The 20318-nt window shown below is 38.3% G+C and overlaps 1 protein-coding gene across 1 annotated transcript; it reads left to right on the top strand.

Moving 5' to 3' along the window:
• Positions 1 to 3: 3 nt before the first annotated feature.
• Positions 4 to 18979, top strand: CCN5 (cellular communication network factor 5). Its single transcript, XM_058174295.1, has 5 exons — positions 4 to 161; positions 8318 to 8534; positions 11819 to 12073; positions 13828 to 14018; positions 18217 to 18979. The coding sequence occupies exons 1-5, from the start codon at positions 117 to 119 to the stop codon at positions 18238 to 18240; spliced, it is 732 nt and encodes a 243-aa protein (XP_058030278.1). The 5' UTR covers positions 4 to 116; the 3' UTR covers positions 18241 to 18979.
• Positions 18980 to 20318: the final 1339 nt, after the last annotated feature.

The raw sequence follows: 20318 nt of genomic DNA, 5'->3' as shown, positions 1-20318 counted from the left end.
GACATCAGAGGAGAGAAGAGTATAAACACTTGCGGGAGTTTACTCGCAGGCTCTAAAGACTGCAGACATACTTCTGCCTCCAAACAGCTTGAGGAGGGATAGGCTGAAGTGTCAGAATGAAACTCCAGTTTCTCTTGATCTTCCTCTGTCTCCTTTCCAAGGTAAGGAAACTGGAAAATGCTAATTTAGGCAATAAGGAATTTTAAAAATAATATTCATTGTGCATGCTCAGCTTAAGTATCACATAAGCAAAACTTAAGATAACATGTTGCTTTGAATGAACTGTGGAAGTCCAATTTAAAAAAAATAATAATAGGACAAAACAATTCCTTTACAATGATTGGACCCATATTTTGCAGCCAGATCTGTGAATTATTTGTTAATTATGCCAGTATAACATGGGATCATGTTGGCTGAGGGTCATGTGTAGAAATCAATTAAATAGTTTTCTCCTTCATAAACAGTTTTTGATATTACAACATAGGCAGAAAGCCAACTAGCTGGCATTCCTTTTCAGATTTCTCAATTGTTCAACTTTGGCTCTATAAAATATCTAAAGGTCATGTTCAACCAATGCTTCCTGCAGGAACGTGCAGGAGGAACAATGTGGTACAATTAAAACACAATCTCTTTTTCATACACACACCCATATGAACAAAACATATATGGAAAAAAACAAACATTTGGTAAATGTCCCGGTGATTTTGGACTGCTCCTTGAATTCCAAATTTTGGACTTAGTAAAAGAGTTCAGATTACTGTGATTGTCTCTAAACTTTGCAACACAGAGACTTTAGGTCTGTGACCATAAGATTACCTAACTAAACAATGTTACCTAACTATACAAAAAGCTACAATAGACCAGACAGAGAAATAAAATTATTGTTACAACCTTTCAGCATCTAAGAACAGCAAGTACTGGACAAAAGTAAAACAGTTGAAAATACTAGTATGTTGAATAGTCTTGCCAGCTATTCATTGAAGACCATCCTTTCTTAGTGATTGAAATCTTTTATTCATTTTCTGATAAAATGACATGTTATCATAGTCAAAATAAAAAAAAACCTTCCTTTACTACTAGCTAAGCTTTGATACAAGAAATAATTCACCATTACTCAGTTATTCAGAATTCTTAGTTGAATGGAATTGGGTAAGTTTTTCCCAGTTTCAAGACTTTCTGTTAATTAATTGGATAGATGCAGGAATCAGGAACTAAGGAATTTGGAAGCAGATGCATTATAAGACAAAGAGGAACATTGTTGCACAGTTGCTCTTGAGCAGGTTATTTCACAAGTAAAGTCTAAGTGTTGTCCTTTGTCAAATGTCAAGTATATGTTTCCTTGCAAGCTGGTTAGACAACATCGAGAAAGGAAGAAACATGTCAAGTGGCATCCAAAGGTATTACATTTTTTTGAAAACCAAATGTCTTCATTCTCTACTTCCCTTGAAACTTTAATGAATGCATTATTTCTTCTTTGTACAGGGTGACAGGATTGGTTTCACTGCAAAGTAGCCCTAGCTGTTATTGAACGATTAGAATTATAGTCACAGGGCTACGCTTTCCTCATACTGAATTACACCACTTCTGCCATTTCCTATGATGTTGCTTTCATCTCCTTCCCAGCCCATGAAAGAGACAGGTTTAAGTCATTCTTAGTTGTACAATAATATGCTGGCCCCTTATTCTGATATTAGCCAAGGGCAGCCTAAAGATATGCAAAATCTTTTAGGCTTTGTAACTAATTATATAGACTAGACTAGACTAGACTAGACTAGACTAGACTAGACTAGAATAGAATAGAATAGAATAGAATAGAATAGAATAGAATAGAATAGAAAAGAAAAGAAAAGAAAAGAAAAGAATAACAGAGTTGGAAAGGATCTTGGAGGTCTTCTAGTCCAACCCCCTGGTTAAGCATGAAACCCTATACCACTTCAGACAAATGGTTATCCAACATCTTCTTAAAAATTTCCACTGTTGGAGCATTCACAACTTTTGCAGGCAAGTTGTTCCACTGATTAATTGTTCTAACTGTCAGGAAAGTTCTCCTTAGTTCTAGGTTGCTTCTCTCCTTGATTAATTTCCTCCCATTGCTTCTTGTCCTGCCCTCAGGTGCTTTGGAGAATAGCTTGACTCCCTCTTCTTTGTGGCAGCCCCTGAGATATTGGAACACTGATATTATGTCACCCCTAGTCCTTCTTTTCATTAAACTAGACATACTAAGTTCCTGCAAGAACTTCTTCAAGAAGTTCCTTCTTGAAGAGAAGAAGATGACTTGGCTGTCAGTGGCTTTGAGCAGGCAGCCAGAGTGATGGCGATGGCCTTGCTCTTGCATAAATTTCTGCTCACCTAAGCAAATGGATTTCATTTCAAACTCAGCAGTGAAAATATAGGATTGTCAAGTTGGAAGGAGCATAAAATCTCCAGTGCTGGAACCTAAATAAAAGCATCCATGTCAGCCTTTGTTTGAGCACATCCAGTGAAGGAGAGACTTCTGCTTCTCCGGGTCATTAGTTCTAGTGTTGGACAGCTCTTTCTTACTGCTATGGCTTTATTCTAACAATTAAAGTGATTTGCCGTCCTGTAATTTTTATCTATTATTCTACATGCTGAATTTCAAAATATTAGGGAATAAATATTCCTTCTGTGTGATATTCATTAAGGACATCATACACTTTTGATATTTGTATCCTATCTTTCCTACAAAGCCGCATAGGTTCAAAGAAAAATGACCCAAGAAGTTGTATAATCAGGTGGAAATATAATCCTAGGTATTTTTGACACCAGCCAATTCTAACACAGAAAGCTACTTCTGTTTACAAAAATAAAGCATTGTTCGTCTACATGCAAATCATACATGTGATAATCAAACTTGACCTGAGTCTTATGAGAAATTATGGCATGGTTCAGAACTTCTTGGTCTCAATGTTAGCCATGTAACTTACACAGATGATATCTGACTCTGTAATTCAACAGAGTATTTCCATGATCTAATGTTTTATGTTGGGTAGGATAACAGTAATGTGGTATGAAGGAAATCTTCCTTTTCAGATCATCATGAATAGACTTCTACCAGATATTGGAAGTGTAAAATGATGGAATGGATGCTAACATATACAATGTGGGCTAGCCCAACTATTGTCTCATTGTGTCTTATTATCCATATGTAAATATGGTCTGAGAAGGGTAATAAAATTCAGAGATGTGATTCTGAATTAAATGTCAAAAAAATGGACTCTACTATTATATCAGCAACTATGGTTTTTTAAGCCCAGAAATAGCAGTAAACATTACTCTTTTATAAAGAAAGACATTGCCATTCTGGAATTACATTCGTTCTGATTATGAATTCATGTTCTGTTGGAAGCCTGATCAAAATTTCTCAGTGTGGTCAAGATCTAATCTTATGTTTAAAATCAAAGTGTTTTCTATATATATTATGTGGTTTGCCCCTTCTCTATTTTTCCTGTTTTTATTTTCTTTTTTGAAACTTTTTTCTTTCTATCTGTATATGAAAGCAAAAACATGAATAAATATTTTTTAACAAATTAAACAACTTAGAATGATGGTGTTGTTTTGTTTTTACAGAAATTCACATTTTTTCCACAACATAAGGTTTTCTTGTCTAGAGGCTGTGTTAGCTAAAGGGTGGGAATAGAATGGCCAAACATTAGTTGACTTGAAAGGACAGAAGCAAAAGGCTTGATCATTCATTCATTCATTCATTCATTCATTCATTCATTCATTCATATGTAGAAGTAGGATTTATTAATTAATGTATTTATTCATTCATTCATCCATCCACCCATCTATCCATTCATACATACATACATACATACATACATACATACATACATACATACATATTTGTATGCCACAGTAATAAAAAAATGATTCTCAGTAGTTCCCATAGAAAAATGCAATATAAATTCTACACAAAAATAAAATTACCACAGTAGAAGAACAGAAAGAAAATACAATGTGGCAACAACAACTCAAATTCTGCAACGAAGAATTGACAGTTGTTAGACACTTGTGGAAAACCAGCAAACAAGTCTGCCTGATTTCCACAGGGAGACTATTCAAAGGTAGTCCTCAACATATGACCACAATTGAGACTGGAATATCTGTCATAGGACCCAACAATCATAAGTCAAGTTGGAAATGATTTTACAACAACTTAATGGCTTTATTTTTGCTGAATATTAGCAGAAAAGGTTGCAAATTCTGATCACTTGCTTGTACATGCACACTGGCTGCCAAGTGTCCAAATTGCAATCGCGTGACCATGGGGGTGGTGTGACACACATAAGTGGAAGTACAGGTTGTCGGTCACTTTTTTCTGAGGCTGTCATAACTTTGGCCCATCATTAAATGAACAATTGTAAGTTAAGGACTACCTGGACAACAGTGTCATGGTGTGACAGAAAAGCAGTGTCTTCTTACCACAGCCCCCCAAATCTCCATATTCAAGGGTTTTGAGCAGTTTCTCCTTGCTAGATCTAATAGGTTACTCTGAAGCTGGTTGGAGAATGGTTTCTTTTCTGCACAGGTACATCTTCTGCATATTTCTGACTCCTTTCTTGCATTTCTAAGCTAATAGTTCTCTCAATTGTAGAAAATACAACTTCAGCAACAGAGCAACAAGTAGAGTGCCTGGAATGCTCTACCCAACTCTGTTGTTACAGCTTCAAACCCTCACAGCTTCAACCTTAAACCGTCTACCATGGACCTCACCCCATTCCTAAGAGGCCCATAAGGAGGCGTGCATAAGCACATCAGCGTGCCTACCATCCCTGTCACACTGTTGCCATTTATTTTTACTCATTACCTGTGCTCAAGTCCATGTTTATACTTATACCTGTTATCTCATACATGTTTGACAAACTAAATAAAATAAAAAATTATGATAATAAAATTAGCCAGCTCATTTGAAATGCTAACCATGGATACTTTGCAGTATTGGCCTCTCTCTCCTGAATATTAATGCCGATTAACCCTGAAGAAGACCATATCAATAGTAAAACAATCAGGGACGCTGATCATCAAAATGATGCACCAATTTTTATCATCAAACGTATGAAGATGCAAGCCCTCCACTGTATTTATCTATACAATCTATACAATCTAACCTAAACAAATATAGATGGGCTTTTTTCAGAGCCCACTTTAACATTCTCCCATTAACTCTACTGGCAGGAAGATTTAATGGGAGTTCTTATTTATAGAGACTTTTCCCTTGTGGATCCAGAGAGGTAGAAACTCTCACTCATGTCCTCACATGGTGTCTGTTTTATGATGTCCAAGACATACTCCCAACCATTTCCATATATGAAGGCCAGACTGATCAATTTTATAGTTATATCTAAGGATATTAACCCCACACACTCACATATCGGGTGGCCAAATATCTTCACCAAGTTATACAATTGCACAAAACTTTTAAATTAGATATGTTGTTTTATTGTCCTATTGGTTTTTTCCCTTTCCCAATAAGAAATTGTTACGTCAAACTATCTCTTTTTTTTACTATAAAGGCTAGACAAAGATCATAATAAAAAGATTTGATTTGATTTACTGATAGATAATTGTGTTCCGCTATTATTTATTGATTCATAAAGAGTTGGAACCAACTAAATAACAAGAATCCAAATCTTTCAAATTTCTGATTATCTGTTTTCTGGATCTAGGGTTGAGTTTCTGCATGAGTAGAAATTTAAAACTGTGCCTGAAATGTGACAGCAAGATTTGTTGTCCTGTTCCAGGCCTGTGCTATGGAGACCTCATCTTCTCACAGTTCTATTGACTGAATCAAATTGCTACTGCCTTAGTTCAGTATTAGAAATATGGCTAGATGATTAACATAGATAATGAACCAATTGGTCCAGCAGGTGTGACAAAATTTGTCCCATCCAATGGCTATAGCACCATTTCCAGCCTTAGACTACCACCAGCAGCAGTAACTGCTGTAACAGGACAACTCTGGTGTTAAGTACCTACTTCCTTGCCCGGCAAGGATAATTGCAATCATGGCAGATTTCCCTCTTGATGAAAGATAAATAGATAGGTGATAGATGGAAAATCCTTAAGATTTTCCTTTGCCCAATACCACGGAATAGTAGAATAGGAGACAAAGAATTGGAGAAGATCACACAATATGAAGAACTGAAAATCAAAATTGAAACATAATGGCATAAACTAGCTGTGGTGGTCCCAATGGTTATTGGCACATTGGCATATATCCCAACAATCATGGATAGCACTTAGAAAAATCACAGATTGACAAAATTTCCATCTATCAATTGCAGAAAGTCTCATACACTATACCAATACTTCATGACATCCTAGATTTTTGGGAAGAACTTGATGCATATATGAAAGCCTCTACCAGCTAATGATCTGATAGCTATAATTTCACGTTTGTGGTGTATGTAATACTAGTAGTAGCCTTTCCTGCTCTAGGAGTTTGGTTGCTGTTAGAATTAGCCTCTGAAGAAAATTTTTTTGCAAATGTATTCTTCAGTTTTTTTCACATGTGATGAGGTGATAAGGGTCCTTCAATCTGGATTTCCCTCTGTTCATGGGGAACTGTGTGTGATTAGTGTTTTTGTCAATCAGAATCTTAAATAACTGGCTAGAGTAATCTCAACTCTTCCTCTGCAGATAGATTATTAGACTAAGAGTCATTTTGATGTTTGGGCATTCAGCACATCTGAAAGACAAAAGGTTAGAGACTTGCCTTTTGCTACAACATACAATTCTGTTTTTCTACATTAATTGAAAATTTAACCTGAGAATGGCTATTTTAAGGACTGTCTGGAGATTAGTGGGCATCCAGGTTCTGAGCAATCAACTATCCTCACTCTTTCTCAGAGCTATTATGGTCCACCATCTTCCATTTATAACTCCCCATTTTTTATTATTAAACTTCTATGATGTCCATGTTGCCAAGGCAATTCTTTATCTATTTATACTTCCATATTCTCATAGCACTTAGAAATAATGGAAAATTGGAATATCTACATATCTTTTTTTAAAAAATATTATTACATGTAGTCCTTGACTTAATGACCATTCAAAATTACTATGGACCTTTCCAAAGTTATGGAAACTCCATTTTCAGAGTTATGAAAACTCCATTTTCAGAGTTATGACAGCTGCACATACCCATGGTCACATGCGATTTGTGAGATATATATATATATATATATATATATATATATATATATATATATATATATATATATATATATATATATGTATGTAGGTCTTTGGTTATTCGTGTTTTCTCCCGCGTAAAATTGGAAGTGTCTTGGCGACGTTTCACAAAGTCTCATTCGTCATCTTCAGGCTTCAGCTTCGTGTTCTGCAGAAGATGAAGCCTGAAGATGACGAATGAGACTTCGTCGAAACGTCACCAAGACACTTCCAATTTTACGCGGGAGAAAACTCGAATAACCAAAGACCTATATATATATAGTCAGTTTCAGGTGTTTATATCTGTTTATTTCTCAAAAACCTCAGGAAAATATATATATATATATATATATATATATATATATATATATATATATATATATATGTAGTCAGTTTCAGGTGTTTATATCTGTTTATTTCTCAAAAAAACCTTTGGGGAAAAATTCACTTAACAACCATGTTTGTTTAATGATCATTATAAAAATGGTTGTAACTTTGAACCTATTCACATGATGCCTCAAGTTATGACTGCAATGATTTATACTTATAATTCCAGGCTCAATTCTGGTTGTAAGTCAAGCACTACCTGTACCAAGAAGCATCTCTATGTAAGAACTGAACTCATTTGATAGAGGAAAGATGTTCTAATGCAGGGTGTCAAACTCAATTTCATTGAGGGCCGCATCAGGGTTGTGTTTGACCTCAGGGAGCCGGAGTGGCTGTGGCCAAGGTGGGCATGGCCAGCTTGACATCACTCATGTCAGGGGTGCCTGTGGTGGCCCAAATGCTCTGCCAGCGAAAAAGGGCTCCCGAGCTCTGTTTATGCTGCAACAGCTTCCTGCAGCCTTCTGCCAGTGAAAACGGAGCTCGAGCAGGAGGCTGTTGCAGCCGAAAACGGCTCACCAGCCTGTTTTCGCTGGCAGAGACACCACGGGCTGGTCCTTCACTGTTTCCAGGCCAGCCCCATGGGCCAGATCTAAGCACCCCATGGGCCAGATCCGGCCCCAGGGCCTTGAGTTTGACACCCCTGTTCTAATGAAACATTCCTTAAATAAAGGATTCCTTTTAATAGATACAAATTGAATTGGGCATTGTGTTATATTATTCTCTCTCTTCCCAGGCAAACTTCCAGCACTGTCAAACTCCATGCTACTGTCCATGGCTCCCTCCCCGTTGTCCACCTGGGTCTCGCTTGGTTGTGGATGGATGCGGCTGTTGCAGCATATGTGCTCGGAGGTTAGGGGAGCCATGCAATCACCTTATTGTTTGTGATCAGAACCAGGGACTTATCTGTGACTACAGCAATGCTCCCACGCGAAGGGCGGGAATCTGCAACTGTGAGCAATCTTTGTTATTCGTAATAGGAATTTTTCCAAGTATGAGGAGAACATCAGCTTCCTAAAAATAGATGGAGTTATCTGACTTTAATGCATGCCAGAATAATACAGTATGATTAGGTAATTCATTTGACTAAGACCTTAAAAGCTCTGTTCCTAAATCTACAAACTTTCCATAAGATTTGGGGTCAAATTAGACATGGATATTATTCATGAATATTCACTGCTTCAAAAGTGTCAATAGAAACTAAAAGAAGGGAGAACTGAGACAGATAATGGGACGAGGGAAAAGAAGCCTTTTTAACTCTTGCTTTTGGCTTTTTAACCTCAGTTAAAACTATAGGCCTGGATTGGGCCTGAATTGGAAAAAAAATTGAAATTGTATTGAGTTAGAAAGAAGAGAATAGGCTCATCGTCCTTGCGGAAACTTTTTTCAATCTTCCAGCAATTATTGCTGCTTTGCCTATTCTTTTATTATCTTATTTATTTCATATATTGGAATTCTCACAATCATTCTTATGTAAAGCCTAAATAAAATTTAGGAAATGCATGAAATATTAAGCATTTGATAGCAATAGCAATAGCAATAGCACTTAGACTAATATACTGTTTCATAGTGTTTTAACAGCCCTCTCTAAGCGGTTTACAGAGTCATCATATTAGCCCCAACAATCTGGTCAGGATCGAACCACTGGCAGTAGGAAGAATCAGCCTGCAATACTGCATTCTAACCATTGTAGCACCATGGCTCTTTATATGCTTGAGATTCAAGCAGCACATTAGGCCATGTTTTTGATGTCAAACATTCCCATCATTCGATAGAGATCTTTCTGAAAAAAGAATACTACAATTGCAATCACATACATAAAGATCATGATTATAGTCCAGAAAGTAGGCAGGTAATGTTTGTGTGATTTTATGACACTAAGCTTCTTTTCTGTTCTGCTGCTGATGCTCCCATGGTAGCTGAGAGGAATGTAAGCAATGCTTAGCAAATATGCTTCAATTTCCTATCTCACTTGGAGAGTGGAAGTCAGCTGGCAGAAATGTAAACAAATATCAATTCTCCACAAAGTAAAATCTAACTAGGAGAAAATATCTTTCTTCCTTAGGAGATCTTTGAGAGAAAAAGAGAACAACTATGGTTAGCACTTGGACATTCATGCTACCTCCATCTAAAAAAGGCTGCCTTGGTCCTGTCCTGTCTTATCCTATCCTATCCTATCCTATCCTATCCTATCCTATCCTATCCTATCCTATCCTATCCTATCCTATCCTAACCAGGGGTGAAATACTACCGGTTTGGACTGGCTTGGACAAACCGGCAGTAAAAAATGCTACTGGTTTGGGTGAACCAGTATTTCCGATGATCAGCTGTGAAGCGTGATTTATATTAGCTAGGATCGTCGGATTTCCTACTTTCCAGCTAATCTAAATTGCGTGGCACATTCCCCCCCACCCGCTGTTTTACTTACCTTTCCAAACTCGGAAGGCTTCAAAATGTTCCTTTTTTAGTGCTGCACTGGTGCGCATCAGGTGTGCATGCGTGCGCAAAGCGCGTACTCGGTAGCAGTCTCACAGAACCGGTAGCAGACTTCAGAGGATTTCACCGCTGATCCTATCCAATCCTGATACATTGAAGGCTTCTTAAAAACAAATAAGAGTCAAATAACCCAATATTTTCTATCCTCACTAAAAATAATATATCAGAGTCTTAGGCAGATATGTTTCATATCTTGTCCTTCATTAAAAATGAGAGGAAGTAGATGGTGACACTAGATTTCTTTTGTCAGCAAATTATTTGATCTAGCAAAGATGTGGTCCTTTCTAGTCAAAGATATATATTATTGCCCTTCCCTGTAACAACGAAATAAGTTTTACAACAACAACAAGAACAAAACCTCAAATAGTTGTTGATTAAATTGTTTGTCAGTCTCTAGGCCTGACTCAGTCTACAATGCCTATGATACCTTTTCTTTTCACCTATGGGTTCTCCCCTTAGGTGTCTCTTCTCGTCAGTCCCTTATTCCTAAGTCTCATTGAGATTTCTTCTTCTATTATGATAAAACTGCCAGTGTCTTCCCAGTGATCTAGTGTTTGACCTATAGATTATATGCTGTCGAGCTGGAAGGACCATTTAGGCCATTGAATTCCATCCCGTACATAATGCAAGAATCCAAATTAAACTCTGGAAATTGTCTGCAAATTCAGTAAAGAGGAGTGCACTATCTTTCTGGGTAGCTAGTTCTACTATAAAACTTATTTCATCTTTGGAAAGCTTTTGTTAACATTCACTTAAAACTTTACTTTCTGTAGCTTATTTTTGTTTGTTTGATTGTTTATTTATATCCTGCCTTTATTATTTGTACAAATAACTGAAGGTGTTGAATATATCCAACACACCTTTCTCCTCCTATTTTCCTCACAGCAACCCTGTGAACTGAGTTGGGCTGAGAGAGAAAATGACTAGCCCAAAGTCACCCAGCTGGCTAAAGTGGGACTAGAACTCAAGGTCTCCTTCTTTCTTGCCTGGTGCCTTAATCACTAGACCAAACTGGCCCTTAATTTATAATTATACCAATTTTTTAATTTATTTCTTTATTAGAAAATTTATACTGCCGCCTATTCACATATGGCGACTCAAGGTGGCTTATAAAGGGATATAAAAGCATCGTATATAAAAAATAAAACTAATTTAAAAAATAATCAGATAATAAATGAATAAAATAATATAATAGCCCTCCACCCCTCACCCCAGCGACAACACATCACACAAGCCATTTAATGGACTTGATCCTGCTCTAGGTTCTCCAGGCCCACTGGCAGAACCAGGTTTTCAGCACCTTCTGGAAGAGTGTTAGAGTGGGGGCCTTTCTAATCTCTGGGGGAATGATGTTCCAGAGAGACGGAGCCACATGGAGAAGGCCCTTCTTCTGGGTCCCACCAGCTGCATCTCCCTAGGGGATGGAACCCGCAGCATCCCTTGCCTCCCCGCTCTAGTGGGTCAGGTAGAGGTGATTGGCAAGAGATGGTCCCTCAGATAACCTGTTTATTACATGTTACACCCATGGATGATAAAGAACAGATAACCTTCTGTGTGACGATCCTTTGTGTACTTAAACAGTAATATCAGATTCCATTTCAGGTTTCTTTAGTTAAGGCTACAGGTAGCCTTTCAAACTGTGAAATAATCATAATCCAGTGTTAATATTAGGTGTGAACACTATCCGAGTTCTAAATATTTACATTTGATTTACCTTATTGGTTCACAACGTTGGCTGCAGATGAAGAAGATGACCAAGACAGTTGTGAAGTGAATGGAAAGATCTATCAAGATGGAGAAGTATTCCAGCCAAGTTGTAAGCTCCAATGTCGCTGCTCAGGAGGAGGATTTATATGTGTTCCTCTCTGTAGTGAGGACGTTCGTCTCCCCACCCCAGATTGTCCATACCCAAGGCGTGTGCAAATCCCAGGGAAGTGTTGTCAAGAATGGATTTGTGACAGAGAACCCAGGCAGATCTTGCAAGAAAACATGGCAGGTAAAATCCACAGATCCAGACACCCCGTTGTATCTTGATGAACGTATCTTTTCTTTTATGTACACTGAGAGCATATGCACCAAGACAAATTCCTTGTGTGTCCAATCACACTTGGCCAATAAAATTCTATTCTATTCTATTCTATTCTTTTCAGTGTATATAATAGGGGCATGGTGGCTCAGTAGCTAAGACACTGAGCTTGTCGATCGAAAGGTCGGCAGTTCAGCGGTTCAAATCCCTAGTGCCGCGTAATGGGGTGAGCTCCTGTTACTTGTCCCAGCTTCTGCCAGCCTAACAGCTCGAAAGCACATAAAAAAAATGCAAGTAGGAAAATAGGGACCACCTTTGGTGGGAAGGTAACAGCGTTCTGTGCGCTGTTTGGCATTTAGTCATGCCAGCCACATGACCATGGAGACGTCTTCAGAAAGCGCTGGCTCTTCGGCTTTGAAATGGAGATGAGCATCGCCCCCTAGAGTCAGGAATGATTAGCACATATGTGCGAGGGGAACCTTTAACTTTACCTTTATATGTGTGTGTGTGTAAAAAACATATTAAAAATCTATTTTCAATTAAACAATGTGTTGTCTGGGTACAAATAGTTTTAGGAAATAATAATCACAGTGTTTACAACAATGTTCGTTACATTGGTATTAGTAGTAGTAGTAGTAATAATAATAATAATAATAATAATAATAATAATAATAATAATAATAATAATAATAATTGCTTATTCATTTTAACAAATCTCCCTTGAATCATTAGTCTTTTTCTTATATTTCCATGTTTCTAACTTCTGTTTTTATTAGCTAACCATTGATAAAATAAGTCTCATGTCAAAAAGTATTCAGTTTCTTTCTTTTCCTTAATTGTAAGTGTTATTCTATCCATTTCTGCACATTCTAGTTTCAGATGAAAACAGAAAGTTTAATTCAACTACATATGCTAGTTTTGTGGCCGCTCAAGGAATAGTCAGGCACGGGAAGTTTTTTTGTGGCTCCCGGTGTTTTCTTTTCCATGGGAAACGGGTCCAAATGGCTGTTTGAGTATTTAAGGTTGCAGACCCCTGGTCTAGACATTAAACATAACATATATACCAGTTGCCTAAGAACCTTGGGGGCCTCACAGGGTCTAAAAAAGGCATGGAGTGTCATACGAAGTCCATGAGACAGAAGTTGCCTGTCCTACAGCTATAAGATTTTCCTTTTAGAAAGCATCTCTTGCATTCAAGAAACAAGGTTGAATTTTGAATGTGTGTATTTTTAGCTCTAAAAAAAAGTAAAGTCTTCTCTGAGTCAAGATGACTCCTGATGACAAATTCATGAAAGAACCACATGCGGCTCCAGAGCTGCAGGTTGCTGACCCCTGGTCTAGACCACTAAAAATGAACAGCTGGTCCTACACAATGGTTATAGAGATAATGTCATTATTTGTAAGGTGCATCTTGTTGATAAATTTAAGTTATATAGAATTCAACAGTATGCATATAGTTTGGTATACTGAATCATTAAAAAAAATGTATTGCCTTAACTATTCCTAAGCCAGTTTGAAATCACAACTTTGATTCCCCATAAAACTGTACCAGTTAATAAATCTAGTCCTTGAAATCTGATGCCCTGAAGTTTGGCTTGTTCTTACTGATGGGTTCTATAACTTGCTTTAATTATAGCCATTCTATGTCTCTGGAAGTTGTTATGACCATGTGCCAATTTTTAACACACATCCTTCCTTCTTTTTTTCCCCTGGTTTTGTTCCAGAAAGGTTATCTGGGATAGCTTTCCCCAATTTGTGTGAAGACTGGAGCACTGAGTGGTCTGCCTGCTCCACCACTTGTGGCATTGGGATTTCCACACGGGTGTCTAACAAGAATCCCTATTGCAGGCTTGAAAGTCAGAAACGCTTGTGCTTCCTTGGACACTGCCCAACTCTCACAAGAGTAGGCAACATGGTAAGGAACAGGCTTTCCTAAAATTTGAGACAGCTCCAGGACTTTTAAAATTGTGTGAAGAGAATTATGTTACCATTTCCACCCCTGTGGAAATCCCAACATAATAGAAAATCAATACAGTGCTGCAAAGATTGCTAATCTGCTTCCTCTGCCAATAATTAAACTAATTAATCTGCCCAAATAATAGCGGACATGGAAAATCCTTTCACAATACAAAGGTGGCACCCAAAGTCAGCGAAAAGACATGCCTCAAAGAAAAAAAATCTATAAACTTACTAAAACCATGGCAAAAAAAGGCTGTAAGGTCAGACACAATTCATTTAACAACCACTTTGCTAAGCAATAGAAATCCTGGTCTCAATTGTGACCATAAATCAAGTATTACTTATAAGCTAAAAGTCATGAAAGCTTGTGCCTTTTAATAAACTTCGTTCTGATCTTTTTTTTATTTTTATTTTTTGCTAAACTGTTTTTTTGCTGAAGCTTGGATTGGTACTATAATCTATCTCAGTCTCTTTTCTACATACACACACTATGGACCACTAAGCTGTGTGATAAAAGGCAGCACATGTCAAGAATAGCATCTCCTTAGGTCAGGTACAAATTCTTCCAACAAAATCAATACCAGCAATTTGACTGCAAAAGACTGTAAGCAATTGAATACCAGAATAGCAAAGGCCCTTTCATGACCCTATGAATTTGGCAGCATGATTTATTGATGCAGCTTAAACTACCTGGCTGCATTTGAAGTGGGCTATTTTGTTTAAGGAGGTGATTTTGTTGTTACTTGACCAAAGGAATCTAGCGTTGCCTAAAATGGTGTATACTTCACAGGTTCCCTGTAGGGGAAAAATGTAGAGTATGAAGCGTTGAAACTAAATTTACTGTGCAAGTACTCGATGTGCCTCTGTTGTAGCACCCCTGTTGAGAATCAAAACATTCTTACTGCTCTTCAAACATGCTGTTCCCAACCAAAGAAGATAGGACATAGGAGATGATGGAGCTTCAGTTCGCATTATGAAACTGACAGAACAGAGCATATCAGAGCTGGATAGAAAGGGGGCTGGAGAAAAATAGGAGAGAAACATACTGGTATCTTGAAGCAATGTCATGGACACCAACCTGGCCAAATAATATTGACCCATCGTGTCTTCTGCTCTTGATTTAAAGTTTATATTTTAAGCAGATTTTGGTTCAAAATATTTGACTGTTCATTGTTAAGACCCCACAGCACCATTGCTGGAAAATGTCATAGCACTTCCAACTCTGCTTTGGACATTTGACCAACCCAGGCTTGATTGGTACTGGAGAGCAACATGTGTATGATAGTAATCCTTGGGAGGAAGATCTGTATTTTTAATTAGGACAGTAGGAAATTGGCTACCCATATGCCCCTGGAATGTTCACATGTTCATATGCATTTGAATAACTAGTTGTAAACTTCGAAACAATAGTCTCCTATTTCACAGGACAATATATCACTACAGTAATAGCTTCTATTCCAAAAGAAAACATGTCACCACAATAAGAACTGTGCGATGCTCTCAGTCACTATGTGGAAAGGCTTAAAACGATGACAAACAGTTGACACAATTTCTAGTTGCTTGTTGATGGATTTACTCAGGAAGTTTCTGAAGTTCCAAAGAACTTGAGCAGATGTCTTAGTACTATTACATTCTTAGTCATCCTTGATGGGAATTCTGGATGTTCTAGTTCCAACTCATCTGAAGGGTATCATGTTGGAGAAAGCTGGTGAATTTGAGTAAAATATCCATTTTTCAGATTATATCAGACAAAAGGTAAATACAGTAGGGTAAAAAAGTATTTAGTCAGCCACCAGTTGTGCAAGTTCTCCCACTGAAAAAGATGAGAGAGGCCTGTAATTGTTATCATAGGTATACCTCAACTAGGAGAGACAACAGGAGAAAACACATCCAGAAAATCACATTGTCTGATTTGTAACGAATTTATTTGCAAATTATGGTGGAAAATAAGTATTTGGTCACCAACAAACAAGCAAGATTTCTGGCTCTCACAGACCTGTAACTTCTACTTTAAGAGGCTCCTCTGTTCTCCACTCATTACCTGTATTAATGGTACCTGTTTAAACTTGTTATCAGTATAAAAGACACCTGTCCACAACCTCAAACAGTCACACTCCAAACTCCACTATGGTGAAGACCAAAGAGCTGTCGAAGGACACCAGAAACAAAATTGTAGACCTGCACCAGGCTGGGAAGACTGAATCTGCAATAGGCAAGCAGCTTGGTGTGAAGAAATCAACTGTGGGAGGAATAATTAGAAAATGGAAGACATACAAGACCACTGATAATCTCCCTCGATCTGGGGCTCCATGCAAGATCTCACCCCGTGGGGTCAAAATGATCACAAGAATGGTGAGCAAATATCCCAGAACCACACAGGGGGACCTAGTGAATGACCTGCAGAGAGCTGGGACCAACATAACAAAGGCTACCATCAGTAACACACTACACCGCCAGGGACTCAGATCCTGCAGTGCCAGACGTGTCCCCCTGCTTAAGCCAGTACATGTCAGGGCCCGTCTGAAGTTTGCTAGAGAGCATTTGGATGATCCAGAAGAGGATTGGGAGAATGTCATATGGTCAGATGAAACCAAAGTAGAACTGTTTGGTAGAAACTCAACTCGTCACATTTGGAGGAGAGAGAATGCTGAGTTGCATCCAAAGAACACCATACCTACTGTGAAGCATGGAAGTAGCAACATCATGCTGTGGGGCTGTTTCTCTGCAAAGGGACCAGGACGACTGATCCGTGTAAAAGAAAGAATGAATGGGGCCATGTATCGTGAGATTTTGAGTGCAAACCTCCTTCCATCAGCAAGGGCACTGAAGATGAAACATGGCTGGGTCTTTCAGCATGACAATGATCCTAAACACACTGCCCGGGCAACGAAGGAGTGGCTCCGTAAGAAGCATTTCAAGGTCCTGGAGTGGCCTAGCCAGTCACCAGATCTCAACCCCACAGAAAACCTTTGGAGGGAGTTGAAAGTCCTTGTTGCCCAGCGACAGCCCCAAAACATCACTGCTCTCGAGGAGATCTGCATGGAGGAATGGGCCAACATACCAGCAACAGTGTGTGAAAACCTTGTGAAGACGTACAGAAAACGTTTGACCTCTATCATTGCCAACAAAGGATATATAACAAAGTATTGAGATGAACTTTTGATATTGACCAAATACTTATTTTCCACCATAATTTGCAAATAAATTCGTTACAAATCAGACAATGTGATTTTCTGGATGTGTTTTTCTCATGTTGTCTCTCCTAGTTGAGGTATACCTATGATAACAATTAAGGCCTCTCTCATCTTTTTCAGTGGGAGAACTTGCACAACTGGTGGCTGACTAAATACTTTTTTACCCCACTGTATATCAGTATCCATTATCTGGAGACATATGGAAAAGATGACTGTCAAATAAGAAATGGTGAAGAAGACTCATACAGTCTTTTAATGAGAAGCTACCAATGTGACGCAGTGGCTCAGTGGATAAGACGCTGAGCTTGTCGATCGAAAGATTGGCAGTTCAGTGGTTCGAATCCCTAGTAATGGGGTGAGCTCCCGTTACTTGTCCCAGCTTCTGCCAACCTAGCAGCTCGAAAGCACATAAAAAATGCAAGTAGAAAAATAGGGACCATCTTTGGTGGGAAGGTAACAGTGTTTCAAGCGCCTTTGGCACTGAGTCATGCCGGCCACGTGACCATGGAGATGTCTTCAGACACCACTGACTCTTTGGCTTTGAAACGGAGATGAGCATCACCCCCTAGAGTCGGGAACAACTAACACATATGTGTGAGGGGAACCTTTACCTTTTACCAATATGAACCTGGTGCAAATCTGCTCAATCCTTTATCCTTATGTCTGTGATGTATCAAATCTCCCTTCTTTCCTTTGCAGGAAGGAAAAAATAGAGGGCTCTTTTGCCTAGTTGAAACACAGATGACCAAAGTGGAAGGAATGAAACAGTCTTCCTGCCCCCATCCCCACCCCTCCTTTTCCACTCACATTGGCAGCTTTCTCTGGCTCTTTTTCAGTTTAAAACAAATTGGAAGATCAGTTTTCTTCCATGGTAATGTCTAATTTGGCCGTCTGCCTCTTTGTTTGGCCACACTTTTCCAGACGGGGTTGGAATTTAAACTGAGTGTTTTATCTCTCCAGAGTGGAAGAGGAAGCCGCTTATAAACCAGTCCACTCCATTCAGAAGTTGACATGCTGGCTTCAATCCAGCAACTGGAACAACAGAAGCCGAAGTTGATCTTGTTTCTGTGGTGATGGGAGAACCTCTGAGAAATGGAGAGACAAAGCGACTGTCCTCAATAGAGAGGAGGGACATAACAAACAAGAGTTCCCACATCTGAGCTGACAATCATCTTCCTTCTCAATACTACACCAATGACACTAGACAGCTTTAATGTTTGGTGGAAAAAATTCCAGACCGTGTGTTTTAATGTTATTCAGTAGTGATGTCTTTATTGCCAGCTTGAGACTACAATTATAAATCCATCCAATGATGCTTTGCAGTTACAGTAATTCAAAGAAACATGTCCTGTTATTCTTTCTTCATTAGCCCTTTTCCAAATAATAGTTCTAGGAGTCTAGCAAGTGAGATCATCATCCATTGTTCAGTAGGCTATTGTTTATGTTCTTGTTAGCAATAAATAAATCATTACAATGCTCAGTTGCCTGAAGCCAGATTAACCAGTTTTAGGGATCACAGCAATATGTAACGTTTGGAGACAAATGTTAGTGACATACAAAGAACAAAGTAGGCATTGCATACTATTATTATTCTCTGTCTATGTATAAAAGAGAATAATGTCTTCATAACAACATTGTTCATCGATGAAGTGTAGCTTGACAAATTGAAATGAGTCTTTAATAACTTAGCAGACTTGGAGTAAAGATCAAACTTTTCTTTGAAGCTTGTCTCTTGATGATGTTGTGACTTTTGCCTTTGCATGGAAAAAATATGATGAGAAATATTAGTAAAAAAAAACTTCTACAGAATGAAAACGTGGCAGGCTTCAACGGAACACTAATCTATAGTTTTCTGAAGCACAGGTGAAATGCTGTAAGTCTGATTGGCTATATACTCAAAAACCAGTGAAGATGGAAAAATCTATCTCTGGCTAGTCACATGAGGAATCTCAACTAATTAGGGACCGAGTCGAAAAATCATATAATGTTGCAAATTTATACATAGACAATTATATATATAATTTGGAAACCAGTTTATGAAGTTTTGCTTTGTTAAGAATAGGGTGAAAAGTTAAATCCCCTTCATTTCCCACTGGAATTTCTTTTCACCAGTATTGAAAGTGTTTGTGTGCCAATATACATTTTGGCCTCTATCAAGCGACTATCAGTGTTGAAATAGATTTTAAAACAGGGCTCTTCAAACTTCACAACTTTAAATCGTATGCGTGGTGGCACAGTGGTTAGAATGCAGTACTGCAAGCTACTTCTGCTGACTGCTGGCTGACTGCAATTTGGCAGTTCAAATCTCACTGACTCAAGGTTGATTCAGCCTTCCATCCTTTCAAGGTCAGTCAAATGAGGAACCAGATTGTTGGGGGCAATAAACCACTTAGAGAGGGCTGTAAAGCACTATGAAGCAATATATAAGTCTAAGTGCTATTGCTATTATGGACTTCAACTTCCAGAACTGAAATTCCAAAACCGTGGACCTTTCATGAATGCATAAGCGCACCAGCGTGCCTAACATCCCTGTCCTACTGTTCCCAATTATATGTAATTATTCTATGTGTTTATGGCTATGTTTTGCCAATATATCCTTTTTTTTGTGGCAAAAAATTTTCATGTGTCCATGTCTGTGTCTACTCTGTTACTTGTTTTCTTGTATTTGTTGATAAATAAATAAATAAATTCTTCAGCCAGCCATGCTGCGGTAGGAATTCTGGGAGTTGAAGTCTACAAGTCTTAAAGTTCCCAAAGTTAGAAACCCCTGTTTTAAAAGGCATTAAATAAGAATTTAGAACTAATATATAGTTTAATTTTTTATTATCCCTTTTTCTTCTAGATAGCAATAGCACTTAGACTTATATACTGCTTCACAGTGCTTTCCATCCCGCTCTAAGCTGTTTACAGAGTCAGCATATTGCCCCCAATATCTGGGTCCTCATTTTACCCACCTCAGAAGGATGGAAGGCTGAGTCAACCTTGAGCCTGGTGAGATTTGATCTGCCAAATTGCTGGCAGCCTGTGATCAGCAGAAGTAGCCTGCAGTACTGAACTCTAAC

Source organism: Ahaetulla prasina, chromosome 3 (assembly GCF_028640845.1).
Source record: "Ahaetulla prasina isolate Xishuangbanna chromosome 3, ASM2864084v1, whole genome shotgun sequence".
Taxonomy (NCBI): Eukaryota; Metazoa; Chordata; class Lepidosauria; order Squamata; family Colubridae; genus Ahaetulla; species Ahaetulla prasina.
The sequence above is the reverse complement of the archived record's forward strand: the minus strand, read 5'-3'. Positions and strand labels throughout refer to the sequence as shown.

Bases quoted from the DNA above. Each gene is read 5' to 3' on its own strand.
- CCN5 (XM_058174295.1), top strand. From the start codon at position 117: ATGAAACTCCAGTTTCTCTTGATCTTCCTCTGTCTCCTTTCCAAG. The intron at 8,535-11,818 runs GTGAGCAATCTT...CGTTGGCTGCAG, and splicing joins AAGGGCGGGAATCTGCAACT to ATGAAGAAGATGACCAAGAC. The intron at 14,019-18,216 runs GTAAGGAACAGG...TTATCTCTCCAG, and splicing joins TCACAAGAGTAGGCAACATG to AGTGGAAGAGGAAGCCGCTT.